Source organism: Erythrolamprus reginae, chromosome 2 (assembly GCF_031021105.1).
Source record: "Erythrolamprus reginae isolate rEryReg1 chromosome 2, rEryReg1.hap1, whole genome shotgun sequence".
Classification (NCBI taxonomy): domain Eukaryota; kingdom Metazoa; phylum Chordata; class Lepidosauria; order Squamata; family Dipsadidae; genus Erythrolamprus; species Erythrolamprus reginae.
In genome coordinates this window covers 212,283,231-212,302,060 of record NC_091951.1, presented here as the reverse complement: position 1 = coordinate 212,302,060, position 18,830 = coordinate 212,283,231, and the positions used below count along the sequence as shown (strand labels likewise).

Genomic DNA, 18,830 nt, shown 5'->3' with positions numbered 1-18,830 from the left:
AGAAGACCTCCTCCCTTGTCCAGCACATTAAAAGAACAGGGCACGAAATTGACTTTGAAAAAACTAAATTACTCCACAAAACAGAGAATTTATATAAAAGAATCTCTCTAGAAGCTATCGAAATTGAAAAGAGATCCTTTTGTTTAAATAAAAGGGATGATACCTCGCGCCTGCCAGAGATTTGGAAACCAGCCTTAAACAAAATAAACACTTCATTATAATCAATATGTCAATCCTTTAATTATTATGATTTTAGAATTTTATATTTGGAAATCAGACTTAAACAAAACACTTCATAATCTTCATGCCATTCCTTCTATAACCATGATTACACCAACCAATCAGATCACGGAAGCATAGTCACCCAATCTATTTGCTACATTCAAAGCAAATCTCCACCCCCACACTACATGCTAAGAAGAAATGTCAGTTGCTAATATTCATTTGCAAAAACACAAAGATTGGAACTCCAGCCTGATGATGGTGAATGTGATTTCGCCGAAACGTCGCATAGACATGCAAAACATTACACAGGGCAAAACCCGAACTCAGAACAATCTACATATATATATATATATATATGACGGTCTTGGTATATTCGGGTTATCCTGAGTAGTTGGAACTTGCAGGCTACTTGATTGTTTTACAATGTGTGTTCTGAGTCTGGTTTCTATGGCTGGGATACGTTTGAGGGCTGGTTTCCAGATGTCTGGTAAGCGAGAGGTATCATCCCGCTTGTTCATATTTTGGGGATGTTTTTCTATCTCGATGGCTTCCATGATTATTCTTTTGCTTTAGTGTTCTGTTTTGGAAATTAATTTGGTACTGTCAAAATCAATTTCATGTCCTGTAGTTTTGGAGTGTTGGAAAAGGGAGGAGGTTTTTTCTTTTTTCTTTAATGCATTCTTATGTTCTGCAACACGTACATTTACTCTCCTGTTCGTTTGTCCAATATATGTGGCTGGGCAGATTTTACACGGTATTTGATAAACTCCCTGGTTTTCTAGTTGGATATTGTCTTTCGGGTTTCTTAGGATGTTGGCTATTTTTTAATCTGTACCAAAGGCTGTCTTGATGTTGTGTTTGCGGAGAATTTTACTGATTTTATCTGTGGTGCCTTTGATGTAAGGGAGGAGGGCGATGCCATTGTCCTGTTCTGTGTCTTGGTTCTTGGGGGGTGTCTCTTTTTGGATTAAGTTGTTGATTGCCTCTCTTTGGAATCCATTGGAAATTAATACATTTGTGAGACTGTGTAATTCAGGTTCCAGGTGGTCTTTGTCGGCTAGGCGTTTGGTTCTGGAAATGAGGGTCTTGGCTACGGAATTGATCTGTGCGGGGTGGTGGTGGGATTTTGCATTCAAGTAGCGGTTAGTGTGTGTCTTCTTCTGGTAGACGGTGTGTCCTAGGGAGCCATCGGTTTTTTTGTAGATTAGGACATCCAGGAAGGGAAGTTTGTTGTTGGTTTCTATTTCCATGGTGAATTGTATTTTGGGGTGTAGGCTGTTGAGATGTGTGAGAAAGCTGTCCAGTTTTTCTTTCCCATGTGGCCAAATTACAAAGGTGTCATCTACATATCTAAGCCAGAATTTGGGTTTGTATTCAGATTTGTCCAAGGCATTGATTTCAAAATATTCCATGTATAAGTTTGCGATGACGGGTGACAGGGGTGATCCCATGGGGGCTCCTTCTATCTGTTTGTATCTTTGTCCATTGTGGATGAAGTATGTATTCATCAGGCAGTGGTTGGTCAGATCTAAGATGTGCTTCGGGGGGTTGTATTTGTTTTGGATGGCTGTCAGGGCTTCTTTGATAGGCACTTGGGTGAAGAGAGATATGACATCGAAGCTTACGAGAAGGTCACTGGGTTTTAGGTTTTGTTCCTTTATGATTTCTATGAAGTGGAATGAGTTTTGTACATGAGACATGATGGATTCTGCATAGGGTTGGAGTTGTTTGGCGAGAAATTTGGCAAGATTCTGTAGGGGTGAGCCTATGGAGCTGACTATGGGTCTGAGTGGTGTTCCTTCTTTGTGTATCTTGGGGAGGCCATAGAGCTTGGGACATCTGGATGATTTTTCTCTGGGGATGATTCTTTGCTGGATTTCTTCACTGATGGGAGAAGCTTTTATTTTGGATTTGGTGGTTTTTTCCAGGTAGGTGGTAGGATCGAAACGTCGCCAGAAATTTCCAAATCTTACATGGGAAGAAACCCAAATATACCAAGACCGTCATACCTGTACCCTTGAAAATCTACGAAAACAAATATATGTATGTATGTATGTATGTATGTAGATTGTTCTGAGTTCGGGTTTTGCCCCATGTAATATTTTGAGTGTCTATGCGACGTTTCGGTGAAATCACATTCACCATCATCAGGCTGAAGTTGTAAGCTTCGTGCTGCTGTAAATATAGTTTGTTTGCAACTGCCATTTGTTCCTTATAAATAGTGGGGGGGGGGTGGAGATTTGGTTTGAATGTAGCAAATAGATTGGGTGGCTATGTTTTAATGATTTGATTGGTTGGTGGAATCACATTTAGTTGAAGGATTGACATGGTGATGATTATGATATGTTTTTTTGTTTGAGGCTGGTTTCCAAATTTCTGGTAGGCGGGACGTGTCATCTCGTTTGTTCATGCTGAGGGGGTGTTTTTCTATCTCTATGGCTTCCATGATTATTCTTTTATATACGTGTTCTGTTTTGGAAAGTAATTTAGTTTTTTCAAAGTCAATTTCATGCCCTGTTTTTTTAATGTGCTGGACAAGGGAGGAAGTTTTTTTCTTCTTTTTTGACTGCATTTTTATGTTCTGCAATGTGTGCGTTTATTCTTCAATTAGTTTGTCCAATGTATGTGGCTGCACATGTTTTGCAAGGGATTTCATAGATTCCTTGGTTTTCGAGTTGGATTTTATCTTTTGGGTTTCTTAGGATGTTTGATATTTTTTGGTTAGTGACCAATGAAGTTTTGATATTATGTTTGTGGAGAATTTTACTAATTTTGTCTGTGGTGCCTTTGATGTAAGGGAGGAGGGTGGTGCCATTATCCTGTTCTTGGTCTTGATTTTGGGGGAGATGTCTCTTTTTTGATTAGGTTTGTAATTGTTTTTCTTTCGAATCCATTAGAAATTAATACATCTTTGAGTTTGTTCAATTCAGTTTTTAAGTGCTCATGACCAGCTAGGCGTTTGGTTCTGGTGATGAGAGTTTTGGCTACTGAGGTGATCTGTGCAGGGTGGTGGTGGGAGTGTGTATTTAAATAACGGTTGGTGTGGGTTTTCTTTTGGTAGATGGTGTGTCCTAGGGTGCCATTGGGTTTTTTATAGATTAGGACATCCAGAAAGGGAAGTTGATCATTGGCTTCTGTTTCCATAGTGAATTGTATTTTGGGGTGTAGGCTATTGAGATGTGTGAGGAAATTGTCCAGTTTTTCTTTTCCATTTGGCCAAATTACAAAAGTGTCATCTACATATCTCAGCCAAAGTTTGGGTTTGTGTTTAGATTGCTCCAATGCATTGTTTTCAGAATGTTCCATGTAGAGGTTTGTGATGACAGGTGAGAGGGGTGATCCCATGGGGGCTCCTTCTATCTGTTTATATCTTTGTTCATTATAGGTGAAGTATGTATTTGTCAGACAGTGGTTGGTCAGATCTAAGATATACTTGGGGGGCTTGTATTTATTTATTATTATTTTATTTATTTATTATTTGGATTTGTATGCCGCCCCTCTCCGAAGACTCGGGACTGTTTTGGATAGCTGTTAAGGCTTCTTTAATTGGTATTTGGGTGAAAAGGGGTACGACATCAAAACTCACAAGTAGGTCACCAGGTTGTAGGTTTTGTTTTTTAATTATTTCTATAAAGTGGAATTAATTTTGTATATATGAGGTGAGATTTTGCAGAGGTGAGCCTATGGAGCTGACTATTGGCCTGAGAGGTATTCCTTCTTTGTGTATTTTTGGAAGGCCATAGAGTTTTGGACATATGGAAGATTTTTCTCTGGGGATGATTCTTTGTTGGATTTCTTCACTGATGGGAGAGGCTTTTATTTTGGATTTGGTGGTTTTTTCTAGGTAGGTGGTAGGATCTGTGTTTAGAAGTTTGTAGGCAGGGTTTTGTAGTAGGATGGATAGTTTTTCCTTGTAGTCTGATAAATAAATAGATAGATAGATAGATAGATAAAAATAAATAAATAAATAAATAAATAATTGGCTGTTTCCTCTTGGCTTTAGGGAGGCTTCCCCATCTATTCAGTTTATGCCAAGTAGCTTGCCTTTTAGGAGAAGAATCTGCAAAAAACCCCACATCAACTTCCAACAAGCAAATCGGTGTGTGTGTGTGTTTGTGTGTGTGCATATTTGCTAAATCCAGTTAACTGCATTATTCAATTAACAACTGTTTTGCTTATCAACAAAAATTTGAAACTCAGTTGTGGTCATCATTTTTTACAGGGCTTGGTTTTGATTTTTCCTCCACCCACACGTCCCCTTTTTCCACAGTTGTAATTCTAGGCAATATAGAAGTTATATAAAGTTGTTTTCATGTGGGCAGTTTCTATTCTACCCTCTAAGTCAGTGATGGCTAACCTTTTTGTCACTGAGTGCAAAAAGTGTGCACATGCACCTGTAATACAATGTGTGTGTGACCCCCCCATGCCCCCTATTCCCCTGTGTGTGTATGCATGATTCCCCATGTGTGCCCTGCCCTGTGCATGCACGTGTGACTCCCCTGTGCCCCCTGCCCATGAGCATGCAACCCACACACATGCATCCTGTCCCCATACATGCATGTGCATCTCCCGCATGCACCTTGCCCCTGTGCATGCACAGTAGCGACCCAAAAAGCAGCTGGCTGGTGGGAGGCATGCATGTATGTGTGTTGGAGCTGAACTGGGGTGATGGCTCACGTGCCTGCAAAGAGGGCTTTGCATGCCACCTGTGGCTCATGTAACATTGGTTTGCCATCATGACTCTAGGTAGATGCCATAATATGATATACTATCTATGGTATTTAAAAATGGCTACAAGACATATATCAATAAGTAGTATTGTATTAACTTGGATGTTTTTTATATTGAGTGATTTTTTATAAAATATGGCTACACCGCCTCCTCTGCGGGATTCACGGTCAGACTGAAGGACAAGGTAGTTACTTGATGTGATGATGGAGTCAGGATAGGATGTATTTAGCCATGTTTCACAGACAAAGATCAAATCAAATAAATTGGTATCTAGAAGGAGGAGGAATTCAGACAACTTGTTAATTATACTTCTTGCATTGATTAGCTTACATTTGAGATTGAGTTTGGGTTCTGGGTTGAAGTTGGGTTGAGTTGAGTTGAATTTAAATTGGAATGGATTGAGGTTGGATTGAACTGAGGAAGTAAGGGGCGCGCTTTCCTATTCTTGGTTGGAAGTCCTAGGAATGACAGTTTGTTGATGAGGGGTGCTGGGTTGGGAAGTGTGGGATGGTTGAGGTGGGATGGGATTTTTGAAGGGAGGGCTATAGGTCTTAGTTTTGATGCATTCAGTGTGGTAGTTTACGTATAGGTTGGTTTCACCAAGCCCAAGACATCTCTTGGGTTCGGCCCGTAGTTCGCGAGAGCGGATGCATTGAAGTAGAGTTAGATCAGGTCTGGATCGGAGTTTGTTGCAGTTGTCATTATTTCTGGCGATGGAGTTCATGGTTTTGATGAACAGTTGTTTGGCAGTTTCATTTTTGCAGACTATCCTACAGAAACGAGGGACCTTTGATCCATCGCTGTACCTTAGTGCAGAGCCGTTTCTAGTAACCTCTAGGATGTCATCAGGGGTAAAGGTTTGTGGATGTAGGCGGCGGATGATGTTGCGTATATTTGTTAAATCAGATTCCCCATTTTCCTCAAGGTCAAAAAGGATGGCATTCTGTCACTTTTGTTCGCGCTCCATAGCATCTTTTACAAGGGTGGGGTGTCAGTAGTTGAGCTTGCAGATAAAGATTGTGGAGGACTTGCTGGCATATAGACAGGTGGTGGTGGGGTAGTATAGTGTATTTGTTTTGGTGGTTTATCTTTTATCAGATCTTGGATAATTTTTTCAATGGAAGCAAGCCGTGGTTCTATGTTCTCTATGTATGATTGTTGAGTTTTTGTTATTGCTTCTAGGGAGAGGATCTCATCAGATAAGTTGTAGAGTGAGTCAGGTTTGGGAGTACAAGATGAGCAGAAATAATAGAACGAGGAATTATATTGAAGAAAGGAGGCAATTTGTTTATTTATGTTAAGGCAGGTATGGTGAGCTAATTTGTTGCAGGAGTGGCATTTTTTGGATTCTTCTTGTATAATAATTGAGTCATTGCACTTAAAGCATAAGTTGCTGATGTTATTTGCCTGGGAGTTTTGAGCCTTTTTTTACCAGGCATATTTGGTCACTGGGTTTATTGCTTTGCCACTCGTAGTTTTATTGTTTTGTATTACTCTGGTTGGGGAAGGGGGCAATGGAATGTGAATGGCAAGAGATGCTTGAGGGTTTCTTCTCTTACAAGGTAAGGTAAGAGTTAATTGCAGTGTGATGAGCTGCTTATAGCAGAGCTGCTAATTGCAGTTTGCAGTTTTAAAGTTGGAAGGAATGTTTTTTCAAAGTGCTCTGTTTTACTGGGGATCAGGGGTCTTCCAGGGTCCTTCACTAGCAGCTAGACTCTGGCATTAGCAGGGTCTTTCGCTGCAGGCTGGGCTCCTACCACTGAGTGTCTCAGCTAGGAATTTTAAGGTCGGGTAATTAATGATGGCTCTGCACAGCTGGGGGTCAGGCGTCTTCCGAAGTCCTTTTGCAACGGCTGGACTCCTTTTAATGTTTATTCATTTCTTTAGTTATATTACTACATATCTATTCTCTTCAATGTGTGTTATGTATTGGACTAAATAAATAAAATAAATAAATAAATAAAATAAAATAAAAAATCAATTGCAAAAAATTGGGGTTCCCTCATTCATGGGAATTTCTATTGTTCGAGAAAAGGAAGAGTAAATGAATTCCATTAAAAAGGATATTGGTTTGCAATAAGCATTTTTCTTCCTTCTTAGAAAAGACTCCATTGCATGCTACAGGGTCACAACTTCCATCTGTTTCTTTTTTTCTTTGCAATAGCAATAAGATTTAGATCTATATAATGCTCCACAGCTTACATCACTTTCTAAGCAGAGTCCTCGGAGAGGGGTGGCATACAACTCTAATCAATAATAATAATAATAATAATATTGCCCCCAACAATCTGGGCTCTCATTTTAGTAACCTTGGAAGGACAGAAGGCTGAATCGACCTTGAACTGGTCAGGATCAAACTCCAGGCAATGAGCAGAGTTAGTCTGAGGGGTGGGCTACTGCCCATACAGGGGGAAACGCAGTGGGGTAGCTAAAATGGAGCTCCATCACAGAGCACCCAATTTGCACTAAAAGATGTTGAAAGAAAATGTAGGGTGTCCTGCCTAAGCCACACCCACAGTGTGGTAGTAAAAATTTTGGTAGCCCTTCACTGGTTAGCCTGCAATAATACATTCTAACCATTGTGCTACCAGGGCTCTTCTGTGCCACCACAGTCAATAACCTGGCCATAAAAGTTGCCCAGCCAATGTACGAAGACTACAGAGGTAGTATGCAGAGAAGGACCTTTCTCCAAGATGGGTGGAGCTAGCCTCCAAGTATGGGTTAAGACCGCCCTTTGACCAATTTCCTCCCTTCCAAGTTTGAACACTTCTACTACAAGATCCAAACACTCCCGTGCCTGTTTATTTTTTAAATGGCATCAATGTCTGAAGAAATGCATGTGTGCAGATATGAAACTTAATTTTTTTAAAAAATTGTGCAGTTGATCACAACCATCTTTCCTTGTCATTTAATGCTCTTTTAGAAATCTACTATTTCCTTTTTATTGAGCAATTAGCTTTCCAGCAATTCTTGTTTTGACCATTTCTTTTCTGCTGGAATTGAAAGATGTAGTATCCTTGTGATTCTGGCTGTCATAGGCCTCAAGGTTGCAGTGTGTGATATAGGAGAGGCATCTGTGGACAGTATTTCAGATCTGTTACGATAACTTGATAACAAATGTTTAGATATTGGCATCTTTTCATTCCTTATACTAGCCAGACTTACCATTCCCACGTGGCCTAGGAACCAATTGCAGCGAGGGGGCTGAGGAAAGTTGCAGAGTCTCTGGCAGTTGACATAATAATGGTAGCAGATGTCAAAAACTTTTAAACACTGTTGGATAAGGAGGACCAGCAAGCACAGCAGCAGGCTGGAGATAACCATGGTTCGGATCAGGGTTTTCTCCACAGCCAATTTCTCAAGCAACAAGTCGGTGAGTGGCAACATTCTAGGATAAAAAGAAAGTAGATGAAGCATAGAACAGAATTCTTGTACATTTGGCAAAAGAAAAAGACCTCTGATCATAAGTTAGAGCGGACACCTTCAATTCCCACCTCCTGTAGGATCCCTAGTTAAAGTATCCCAAAGTCTAACAAAGAGAAGGATATGATAGCAGTCTTCTGATAATTGAAGGGCTGTCACAGGGAAGAGGGGGTAAATTTATTTTCTATAACAGCCAAGGGCAGGACAAGAAGGAATGGGTGGAAGCTCTTCACAGGAAGATTCAGCCTGGAACTAAGGAAGATTTTTCTTACAATGAAAACAATTAAGCAACAGAACAGCTTACATCCCTTAGTTGTAGGAACTCCATTGTTGGTGTTTTCAAGAAAAGACAGGACAATCATTTGTCCAAGAAGCCATAAGTACTCCTGACATAGGCAGGGCAGGGAGTTGGGCTAGGCCAGGGGTTGGCAAACCGTGGCTCACGAGCCACACGTGGCTCTTTGGCACTTCTGCAAAAGCAAGTTTCTGGCACTGCGCATGTGTCGCTACTTAAATTTGTCCAGCCCTGGTTTAGGAAAACACAAGCAAAAGAAGGAATTTTATTTATTTACTTATTTGTATGCCACCCCTCCCCGAGAACTCAGGGCAGCTCACAACAATAAAACAATGTATAAATCCAATATCTAAAAACACAATTTAAAATAAAACACAATTTATTAATAAAATAATCACACAACCCAATCAAACCATACATAAAACAGTAGTTATGGGAGGTGTCAATTTCTCCATGCCTGGCAGCAAAGGTGAGTTTTCAACAACTTACAAAAGGCAAGGAGGGTGGGGCGCGGTTCTGATCTCGGGGGGGGGGGGAGTTGGTTCTATAGTGCAGTGTTTCCGAACCGTGGCCACTTGAAGATATCTGGACTTCAACTCCCAGAATTCCCCAGCCAGCATTTGCTGGCTGGGGAATTCTGGGAGTTGAAGTCCAAATATCTTCAAGTGGCCACGGTTGGGAAACACTGCTATAACACATACAGTACTAGCTTAAGTAACAAAGTGGGGGTGGGAGAGGAAGTCGTGCATGCCCTGTCGTTCCAGTTTCGTCACAACAGCCAATCAGCGGACACTTCCAAGTAAGCGGGAAGAGAAGCTTTGGAATGAAGAAGTTGAAAACGGTAGGAAAGAGTTAACTGCTGTTGCTGCCTGATTGTGAGCCTAGGTTTAGAGCCTTTCTTGGCTGCCGCCCTCCCAAGAACTTTCGCCACTTCTGCTTCTTTTTAGCTGCACCCGAGGAATTTTTTGGCTCAGTTTCTCCCCTACCCCCCGCTTCCATTGTAAATGCCAGTTGCCCGGTTCAGCTCGTGGAGGATTAAGGCAGCCAAGCAGGGGAAACAAAAAAAGTCTTTCCCTGCCAAGGAAAAAAAGTGAAGTCCTGGTGTGTTTGAATAAGGTCGCTCTTCCCCTCTTTCCCTTCCTCTCCCATTGACATCCTTCCTCCCCAGGATCCTCCTCCAACTTTGCACCCAGACCTTCGAGGGGTGGGTGATTGCGCAGGGCAGGGGGACACCCCTCCCACACACAGAGTCCTTCCTGGGGCGGCTTCTCAAACGAGGTCGCTTCGGCATCTCAGAAGGCTTCAGTTTAAAAGGGCTCGTTGGCTTTTTTCCTCTTGAAGACCAGCGTTTGTGCTTCACACACACACACACACACACACACACACACACACACACACAGACAGTCAGACAGAGACAGAGAAAGACAGGGAGAAAGAGAGAGAGACACACACACACACACGACAGAGAGAGAGAGAGATGTTGCGCTTTCTTTCCAAAATGAGGAAGGGGAAAGGAAGATCCTTGTGGGATCCCCAAGGGCTGCGCGTTAGAAAAAAATCCATGCTTTAAAAAGTGTCTCCAGATAAGCCAACTTGCCCGGCTTTTGCACCATCTTTAACTGCAGACACAATAAAAACTGGCGGGAGGGGGTGGGGCCTCAAGCCTGCCTGCCTCTCTTTGGCTTCCTGCCTCTCTTTGGCTTCCTTTCCCCTCCCCTTCTTTTAAAGCAGACAAAGTAGACGCGGCCAGCCACACTCCAGTGCTCGCTCTCTCCTCCCCCAGGTGTTTGGATATGGATGGGGTGTTCTGGTATAAGCTCAACTTTTCCCAGTCAGATAACTCAGCACAATTTTTTTAAATTTTATTTTATTAATAGAGTTGAAAGGGACCGTTAGGTCATCAAGTCCAACCCCCTGCCTGAGCAGGAAACCCTACAGCACCCCAGCCAAATGGAAGTCCAATCTCCTCTTGAAGGTGTCCAGAGTTGGGGAGTTCACCACCTCCCCTGGCAGGCAGTTCCATTGGTTGATCGCTCTGACCGTCAGGAAGTTCTTCCTTATTTCCAGGTTGAATCTCTCCTTGGTCAGCTTCCAACCATTGTTCCTCGTCCGGCCCTCTGGTGCCCTCGGGAATAAAGAGACCCCCTCCTCACCGTGGCAACCCCTCAAGTATCTGTAAACTGCTATCATGTCCCCTCTAGACCTTCTTTTTTCTAGGCTGTCCATGCCCAGTTCTCTCAATCTCTCTTCGTAAGTCTTGGTTTCGAGTCCCCTAATCATTTTGTTTGCTCTTTTTTGCACCTTCTCCAGAGTTTCGATGTCTTTTTTGTAGTGAGGTGACCAAAATTGGATGCAGTACTCCAGGTGGGGTCTGACCAGGGCATAGTAGAGTGGTATTAGTACTTCCCTGGTCTTGGAGCATATTCCTCTGTTGATGCAGCTTAGGATTGAGTTGGCTTTTTTGGCTGCTGCTGCACATTGCTGACTCATGTTTAGTTGATTGTCCACCAAGACTCCAAGATCTCTTTCGCAGTCACTACTGCTGAGTGGGGTATCTCCCAGGCTGTATGTATGTCTAGGGTTCTTTTTGCCGAGGTGGAGGACTCTGCATTTGTCGGTGTTGAACCTCATTTTGTTGGTATGGGCCCACTGTGATAGTCTGTCTAGGTCTTCTTGTACTCTGAGCCTGTCCTCAAGGGTGTTGGCTACTCCCGCCAGCTTGGTGTCATCTGCAAATTTTATTAGTTCCCCTTTTATTCCCTCGTCCAGGTCGTTGATGAAGATGTTAAAGAGTACAGGACCCAGGACAGAGCCCTGTGGTACTCCACTATCTACTTTTTTCCATGTGGATTTGGTGCCGTTGAGGACAACTCGTTGGGTGCGGTTGGTCAGCCAACTGTTTATCCATCTACATGTGTAGTAATCTACTCCATTTTTTTCTAGTTTGTGGATTAGGAGATTGTGGTCGACTTTATCGAAAGCCTTACTGAAGTCCAAGTATATGAGGTCCACTGAGTTGCGTTGGTCAACTGACTTGGTTATGGTGTTGAAAAATGATATGAGATTGGTTTGGCATGATTTGTTTCTGATGAATCCGTGCTGGCTATTGGATATGATCTTGTTTGTTTCTAGGAAGTGGGTAAGTTGTTTTTTGATTATTTTCTCCAGTATTTTTCCAGGTATAGAGGTCAGACTGATTGGTCTGTAGTTACCTGGGTCGGTCTTTTTGCCTTTTTTGTGGATGGGGACTACGTCAGCTCGCTTCCAGTCTTCCGGTAGGTCTCCAGTGATCCAGGATATTTGGTAGATGAGAAGGAGTGGTTCCGCTATGGTGTCTGCCAATTCTTTTAGGACTTTGGGGTGAAGTCCGTCTGGCCCTGGTGATTTGTATTCGTTGAGTTCCCTCAGGTAGTCCCTCACTGTGCTTTTGTCTATGTTGAGTTCGGTTCTGGGGCAGTTTGTTGCAGTTAAATTGCAGATTGGTTGGAGGGAGGTTCCCTTTTGTGTGAAGACTGATGCAAAGTAGGCGTTGAGTAGCTGTGCTTGGTCATTGCTGTCTGTGATTTCTCTACCCTCTTCATTTTTTAGTGTGACGATTGTTTCTTTGATTTTCTTCTTATTGTTGATGTGTTGGAAGAATCTTTTTTTGTTGTCTTTGACTTCCGCTGCAAGGTGTTGTTCATATTGTGCCTTTGCTGTTTTTATTTTTTGTTTGCAGGAACTGGCTGTTTGCTGATATTCCGCTTTGGTTATGAGTCCTTCTTTCCATTGTTTGTACTTAGCTTTTTTTCCTTTTATGTCATCTGCAAGGGCTTTGTTTAGCCATGCAGGTTTAGTTTTGGTTTTCCTGTTTTTCCTTTTCATGGGGATTGCGTTGTTTTGGGCGTCTATGATGCTGTTTTTTAGGATCACCCAGGCTTCCTGAGTGGTTTTTCCTTCTAAGAGTTCGTTCCAGGGGCATTGTTCAAGGTTCGCTCTGAGCTTGTTAAAGTCCGCTTTTCTGAAGTCTGGGACTGTAGTGGTGTTGGGTATAGTAGCTAGTGATTGCACTATGTTGAATTTGAGGATGACATGGTCGCTCTCTCCCAGTTTCCCTTCTTCTTCTGTTCCCTCTATTGTTTCTTCCCTGTTTGTTAGTATTAGGTCTAATATAGCATTCCCTCTGGTTCCTGTTTCAACTTTTTGGGTTAGAAAGTTGTCAGCTAGACTGGAAAGAAATTTGGCAGACTTTCCGCTTGGTGCTGAGTTAGTTTTCCAGTTGATGTCTGGGTAGTTGAAGTCCCCCATTATTGTCGTGCTGTGTTTGTTGCATATGTCTGTTAGTTGGCATGTGAAGAGGTCGTCCATTGTGTCTGTTTGATTGGGTGGTCTGTAGTATACTCCAATTGTGGTGTTGCTCTTTTTTTCTTTTATGTTGACCCATATGATTTCTAGGGGGTTATCTTCTTTGGTTGGATGTAGTTCTGTGGCAGTGTAGTGGTCTTTGATGTATAGTGCAACACCTCCTCCTTTCTTGTTTGACCTGTTCTTCTTGAAGAGGTTGTAACCTATTATCTGTGTGTTCCAGGCGTGTGTTTCGTCCCACCAGGTTTCTGTGATTCCAATTAGATCGTATTGGCCCTCGTGTATTAATAATTCCAGTTCATCCTGTTTGTTTCCCAAGCTTTGTGCATTTGTGTACAGGCATTTTAGATGTTTGTGTTTGTTTGCAGGTAGAAATTTTTTATTCTCAGGTTTGTTTGTAGGCTTGTCCCATTCCCCTTCCTTGTTTTGTTCAGTGTTTTGTCGTATAGTTTGGTCACCCTCCCCTCTCAGAGCTAGTTTAAAGCCCTCCTGATGAGTTGGGCTGGTCGGTTGCCTAGGAGGTTCTTCCCCGCTCTAGTGAGGTGTAGCCCGTCGCTTGCTAGAAGCCCTTCTTGGAGACAGTGCAGGCCATGGTCGAGGAAGCCAAAGTTCTTATGGCGACACCATCCTTTAAGCCAGTGATTTATCTGCGGGATTTTGTGTTCTCTGGCGGGGTGTCGTCCTCTAGTGGGGAGGATGGAAGAAAAAACAACCTGAGCACCTGTTTTTCTGATTGTGTTGCCCAAGTGGTCATAGTCTTTCATAATTTGTTTCATGTCTTTCCCTGTGTCATTGATTCCCGCATGAATCACCAATAGCGGGTAGTAGTCCGTGGGTTTGAGTATTTTGGTGAGGTTTTCAGTTATGTCAGAGATTTTAGCTCCAGGGAGGCAGCACACCTCTCTAGATTGGTTGTCTGGTCTGCAGATGGGAGGCTCAGTTCCCCTGAGGATTGAGTCTCCAATTACCAGTACTCTCCTTTTCTTTTTGGCTGGCTTGGGGTGAGGGAGGTTAGCTTCTGTTGTTGAGGCTTTTGGTGGAGTTGTGTTGTGCTTGGTTCTTGGTGGTTCTTTGTCAGATGTTTGCAGGTTTTCTTGTTCCGAGAGTACTGAATATTTGTTGCTTGTAGGCAGTGGGGTTGGGAGGAGGAGGGTTGGAGTTGGTGGAGGCTTGTTTTTTCGTCTTAGGGTGATGTATGTCCAGCTATTTACTGCTTCTGGGGCGTGGATTCGGCTTAGCTCCTCTGGGGTGTTGGTTTTGTTGGGAGTCTGATGGATTTTCTCATTGTGATGTTGGTGCTTCAGGGTTGTTAGGTTTTTCTCTAGGTTTTCGATTTTTTCCTCAAGTAGCTGGATGAGTTTGCATTTGTTGCAGGTAAAGTTTTGGAGGTTTGAGGGGAGGAGTGAGTACATGGAGCACAAACTGCAGCACACCATGGATTCAAGTTCCGTCTTCATCTATGCTTGTTCGGGGAGTGACTTCTGTGTGCATGGTTGGTGTATCTTCTCTCTCTCTGTGTTGTTCTTTATGTGTGTGGTAGGTTGTAGGGTGGGTGCGGGAGAGTGCAGAGGTGACATGTCTGCTCTTGTTGCTGGGTTGGTGATTTCCTCTGCTTCCCTGGTCAGCAAACCCGGTGTTCTTTTGCCTCGCGGTGAGCTTTTAGCTTCTTCCCAGCATGCACCAGGAGTATGCAAATTACCCCCTGAAGCTCAGATTCCTGGGTGGTGAGTTCCTCTGCTTCCCTGGTCAGCAAACCCGGTGTTCTTTTGCCTCGCGGTGAGCTTTTAGCTTCTTCCCAGCATGCACCAGGAGTATGCAAATTATCCCCTGAAGCTCAGATTCCTGGGTGGCGAGTTCCTCTGCTTCCCTGGTCAGCAAACCCGGTGTTCTTTTGCCTCGCGGTGAGCTTTTAGCTTCTTCCCAGCATGCACCAGGAGTATGCAAATTACCCCCTGAAGCTCAGATTCCTGGGTGGTGATTTCCTCTGCTTCCCTGGTCAGCAAACCCGGTGTTCTTTTGCCTCGCGGTGAGCTTTTAGCTTCTTCCCAGCATGCACCAGGAGTATGCAAATTACCCCCTGAAGCTCAGATTCAATAAGGTATCTGAGATCATTTTATTACAGGAATTCTCACAATAACTCACAGTTATGATGCGATTCTTCTGCAGTATAATCTTTCCCATTGTGCAGGTAAAAAGAGGTTGAATTGACTCCGGCTCTAGGTGTAGCATCTATTATGCTGGCTGCCTTAGTGAGTGAAGACAAAAGACCCACTGGAATGTTCTCTCCAATTACCTCTCATCCCGAGTCAGAGCCAATAGTAATACACAAATGTGGTCACATGTAAAACTACATTACCCAGAACTACATTTCCCCTAATGCAATATCTTAAAAAACATGCCTAAATACAGTCCAACTATCTCTGTCTCTGGGGACAGCACACTCCCCACCTGGAATTTGTAAAATTCCACACTAACTAGTAAATAAATTGAAATAAACAAAGATATAGGCTAAATACTGCAGCTTAACTATCTTACTAAGGTAAACAATGCATAGTGTAAGCAATGTAACATAACTATCTAATTGACTAAATAAAGGGCATAGAATAACAGTCTATCCAAACTAAATAACAAAGGTAAATGAAGCATATTATCAAACAATGCAAACACTGAGGTAGACACAAGGCATGCAAAGCTTGTGGTTCAGTCTTGAAGCTCGATCAGTCTTTTCAGCAAGACTAGTTTGGTGACTGGTATGGCATAGATCTTCTTGGTGAACGTCTTTACGCTGGGCAGAACTTGGAGCACAAGTCCCATGTGCCAAGAGTTTGGAGATGTGTTCTTGTCCTGCAACAGGATAAGGAACAGGTGCAACCAGGACAGGAACATGAACAGGAACAGATTGACAGGAACAGGTGCAATCAAAACTGGAACAGAAACTGGATCAGAATCTGGACCTGGAAGAGAAACTGGAACAGGTTCCACAGGATCAGGAACAGGAGCAGATGCTGTGAGAACTGGAACAGGATCAGGATCAGGACCTGGACCTGGAACAGGAACAGGAACAGGTTCCACAGGATCAGAAACAGGAGCAGATGCCGTAGGAACTGGAACAGGATCAGGATCGGAAACTGGACCTGGATCTGGAACAGGATCAGGATCAGAGATTGGACCTGGACCTGGAATAGAAACTAGAAGAGAAAGTGGAAAGGGTTCCACAGGAACAGGAGCAGGAGTAGGGACAGAAGCTGGAAAAGGGGCTTGGAAGTTATGCTCCCCGCTGTAGATTCTGGTATATGCCATGGCTGCTATTGTTTGCATGGATGCATCTGAGAAAACATGCAGCTCTCTTTTCGTCATAGTGGCAGGTGGGCATTGTACACTGATGCCTTGAACACTGCTCAGGGAGGTATGTCTTGACTCCCTTTCTCGTTTCTGCTTTAGCTTTTGTGAAAGGTACACTCCAGAGAATGGCAAGTACCACCATTCTTTGTTCCTTTTAGGAGATGGGATAAGTTCAGCATGTCCGTTCTGGATCATCTTGTCCATGAACTCCACCAGATGAGCTTTGATTTCAGGTTTCTTGTTCATAAGTCTTCTCAGGTTAAAAATGGGGGAGGAAGCTTGCTCATGGTTGTTAGGCGAGTGTTGAAAGGGCAGTGGTGCAACCCAGCTTCCGCTGGTGTCTTGTTTAAATTCTCCTTCTATGAGCTGTGGAGAACATTTGTCCTCTATTGAGGTGGCTAAGTCGTTGTCCTCCTTGTTGTCCTCTATTGATATGTCTACATCATTGTCTTCCTTGTTGGTCTGGAGTACTGTCACTTCCAAGACAGGATTGTCTTTGAAAGTTATGAGCTCTTCTTGGCAGTGGCGTCAAGTGGGGTATACTGCTTGCTACTTCAGGCAATGCGATTTGGCTGTGATTACCTGGCAACTTGTCGCATTCTGGCAATGGTGGTAGTGTGAATTTTGCACTCCACACCATGCACTGGTATCCAGCGCACGCTGACATCGTGTAGCGTGCTTCCTCGGTCTGGATGTCAAAGAGGTCAAGAAATGCAGACCTAGATAATGATTGGTTGCTTTGTGTGTCTATCAATGCATTCGGTTTCACGGCCTTTTCCAGGCATACCTCTGGGTATATCTGGTGTCCCACGTTCAAGGGGTCTTGCAGGTTTTACGGGAATGTCTCAGCTTCAGCATTGTGGTTATACTTCACCATTGCTTGTGAACCTTCTGGCTGGGACTCTTTCACCGCTGTTGAAGGATCTCCTTGGTTACCCTTAGCGTCTTGGTCCATCAGGCTATGTTTTGTAATGGTGAGGGAGGGATCTTGTGATACAGAGTGTGCGATGTCACATGCCACTTTCAGATCACAGAGAAGCAGAGAGAAAGGTAGTGCTTGTTACATTTTGTATTTTTTGAATTCAAGGAGGTGGGGCAGATATTACTGGCTGTAAGGGGCAATTTTATTGGCAGTTTGAGTTCAAGCTGTAAGGGACAATTTTATTGGCAGTTTGTGTTCAAGCACAGACCACTCACAGATTAGGCTGGGGCAGGACTCCTTGGGCCTCTACACACTAAAAATGTGTAGAGGCCCAAGGACTGTACTTTGAAGAATTTTAAGTGTTTGTGCAAATCTGTTCAATAGATTAATTAAAAATAATAATTGCATTACTTTTGGAACCCACTCTGTATCTGTTTTAATGGAAGGCTACAATTCTTTGCATGTTTCTTTGGATATAAATGCCAACTAGCAGTGGAATATACTAAATATATTTTTTAATTAATATTTTTATTGATTTTTATAATATAAAACACACATATAACATATAACATATGCTCAGTGATCCCACCACCAGACAATCAATCATACGCCACCACCAGTTGGGGGTATTTCTTATATAAATCATTTAAACCCAAGAGTGAAATATTTCTTTACATATTATAGAGTGATTCCAACTTGTTTCTTATAACATGGTCTCAGATCCTACTCGCCATATATCATCTTACCTTGTCCCATCGCCCCATCAGCTGTTGCGAATCAGTTTCATTAATCGAATTCATCCTTTTATCCATAATCTCGAATTGAATGTGGTCCACCATATACCTATACCAATTTTGCATTGTCCATTTTGTCGCATATTTCCACCCCAAGACTATTACCGTCTGAGCGCTTTCTATCGCTGCTTGTTTTATTTCTCTGTATTATCCCATCTCACTACTTTTTACTAATACTGCCATTTCCTTAGTAATTGTCCATCTTATATTTAATATCCTATTCATATCCTCTTGCACTTTTTGCCAAAAGTTCTGCACCACTGGGCATTCCCAGAGCATATACATGAACACTCCTTTATCTTGACACCCATGCCAACAGATACCTTTAACGTTCTGCTGAAAGTGTGCAAGTTGAACGGGTGTGTAATACCACTTATGTAATATTTCCCTTCTCATTTCCCTAACTCTTGTATTCTTGATTTTCCTTATTCAGTATTCTCTACTGTATTTTCCATCTCTTGCACCTCTACTTGTATCTCATTTTGCCACCATTTAGTCAATCCTTGGATCACATCCCCGTCTGACTTCACTAACATCTTATATATATTGTTTGCTTGTGCCTTAGTACCCTTAGTGTTTTCTCTTATTATTTTCTCTAACTCTATCTCCTCCATAAATAGTGCTTCTTTATTCTCCCTTTAATTGAGATATTTACATATTGAATTTATTTGTAGCCATCTTCCCTTACACAACCATCATTCTATACAATTTCTACTTGGCCTCCCATCCTTCCCATATAACTGTTCTATCTTAG

At 42.7% G+C, this 18,830-nt stretch overlaps 1 protein-coding gene across 4 annotated transcripts in view; it reads right to left on the bottom strand.

Moving 5' to 3' along the window:
* CYP4F22 (cytochrome P450 family 4 subfamily F member 22) overlaps nucleotides 1-18,830 on the bottom strand; it is a 204,238-nt gene that overhangs the window by 172,694 nt on the left and 12,714 nt on the right. For 3 of the 4 annotated variants that reach the window (XM_070741742.1, XM_070741738.1, XM_070741741.1), the window contains exons 1-2: nucleotides 8,684-8,960; nucleotides 8,122-8,344 (exon numbers count right to left, since the gene is read on the bottom strand). In XM_070741742.1, coding sequence (XP_070597843.1) covers nucleotides 8,122-8,343 — 222 coding nt within the window. In that variant the 5' untranslated portion in view covers nucleotide 8,344; nucleotides 8,684-8,960. Of the gene's footprint in view, nucleotides 1-8,121; nucleotides 8,345-8,683; nucleotides 8,961-18,830 lie in introns of those variants that run through there. The other variant, XM_070741740.1, reaches the window with a different exon arrangement.